A 2003-nucleotide genomic window follows, 5' to 3' on the forward strand; every position below is an offset into this window, starting at 1 on the left:
TATTTGTCGACGCAAGGCTCTAAATCAATGGCAGCGATCCGTAACGAATATGTAAGTAAAATACTTAACTTTATTTGATATTATTATATTATTAATTAAACTAACACTATTATTTTGTAGGATGAACCTGATGAGCATGCTATTGATGCTTGCAAAGATACTCATATAAAAAAATCTACGAAGACTTGGGTTAGCGAAACTTGCAAAGAACTACATGTAAGTTAAAGTTTTTTCTTTCTTTATTGATCTTAAATTATAGTAATATTGGTTTTTTAACATTTTCTTTTGGCAGGAACAAATGACCCAAGAGATGGAGAGGCAAAATATTCAAAGTAGTCGGTCAGGTTCTGAATCTGCTTCTAGTGAAGGTTCTACTGCTAAATCAATACAGTATCAGATTATGGATAAAGTTCTTGGCTCGAGGTCTGATTATCAAATAGGAGTGGGATACAGGCCTAAAGGCAAAGGGAAGAAATCAGCATCTAGCTCCACAAGTCAAAGTCCAAGCCAAAATCAGTCACAAGTTCCTACTAATGTGACTCCAGAGATGATGGGAGTTTTGGCTGAGATGTGGGTTAAGATGCGTGATAAAGTCGAGTCATGAAATTTTCAGACTGATTCTTCTCTCCATGACCCACGCTATGAAAGTTTATTACAGCAGTTCTTACCTTCTCAACAACAAGGTAGTACGTCTAATCAAAGCCCGGGGACGTCGTCGATGCCACAGCAACCACAACCACAACAAAATTCTCCAAACATATCTGGTGGTTCCTCTCAGTCGCCACTTTTTAGTTATATGTTTGGACTTTCTTCCCAGTTTCCTCAGACACAACCTATGGGAAGTCAGTTTGGAGGATTACCGCAGCAGCAGCAACAACAACATATGTATGGTCAATTTGGGCCGTTCATGCAGCAGCAGCCGGTATATCCTCATTATGGAGGATCGACACAGCAGCCCGTTTATAATCAGCAGTACTACACTTCTCCGAATCAACAACAACAGCAGTCTCCTTTGATTCGTCCACAGCCTCGACCATATTATCCTTCGCCGCCAGCACCACAGTCTCATGAAGGTCTGAGTCGAAGCACGAATGTTGAAGATTTTTTAAATGAACATTTTGATGAAGACAATAATAATTAGTTTAGGTTTTATTATTTACTATTAAATTTAAGTGTATGTTTTTTTTTAAAAAGACAATTTTAGTATTTTAAAGTTGTATTTTTAATTTGGATATTAATATAAATAATATTGATTTTATTTTTAAATTTTTTTAATTATAAGTTTAGTTATTTAATATTAATTATATATAATTTATAAAAATTAATTATTTTTTAAAAATATATTTTATTATTACCGGCGGATTATTGCCGGCGGAGACCGCCGGTAATAATGGGTCAGACGTAAATTCTGACCAAATTATTGCCGGCGGGATCCGCCGGTACTGATCCGCCGGTAATAATATTATTACCGGCGGGAGGCTAGTTCCGCCGGTAATAATGACTTTTACCGACCGGTTTTTACCGGCGGGTTTCTTGACTATTGCCGGCGGTTTGCTCCGCCGGTAATGGCTTGTTTTCCTGTAGTGAAAACCACATGAATGAATAACACTTCAAATTGTATTTAACATCTTGAGCAAAATATCAATAGTTACTGTTGACACGGTTTTTCACCAATAGTAGATTTAGAAACTTAATAAGAATATTAGTGCTTATTATTGCATTTGTACAATTTTTGAAATTGTGTGGAAATAGAGTAAATTGATTTTAATCAATTATTTTATTTAAGTGTGACTAAATAAATATGGATAGTCAAAATTGGTTTTGATTATTCTATTTATTTAAATAATAATAACATAATAGTGGAAATTTAAATTTTGAATTTTAAATTTGAAATTCAAGTTGTTATCTTATTTATACCTTATTTAGATTTCTAATTATTAATTAATTAAAATAAAACACATGAAAAAAATCAAAATCTCATTTTTTAGGAATAGGCCACATGC

The 2003-nt window shown here is 33.8% G+C and overlaps 1 protein-coding gene across 1 annotated transcript; it reads left to right on the top strand.

The window, feature by feature from the left end:
• The first annotated feature begins 718 nt into the window (after positions 1–718).
• On the top strand, positions 719–1141 carry LOC133786108 (glutenin, low molecular weight subunit 1D1-like). Its single transcript, XM_062225324.1, has one exon. It carries the CDS (start codon positions 719–721, stop codon positions 1139–1141), a length of 423 nt encoding a protein of 140 aa, XP_062081308.1.
• Positions 1142–2003: the final 862 nt, after the last annotated feature.

Source organism: Humulus lupulus, chromosome 6, assembly GCF_963169125.1.
Source record: "Humulus lupulus chromosome 6, drHumLupu1.1, whole genome shotgun sequence".
Classification (NCBI taxonomy): domain Eukaryota; kingdom Viridiplantae; phylum Streptophyta; class Magnoliopsida; order Rosales; family Cannabaceae; genus Humulus; species Humulus lupulus.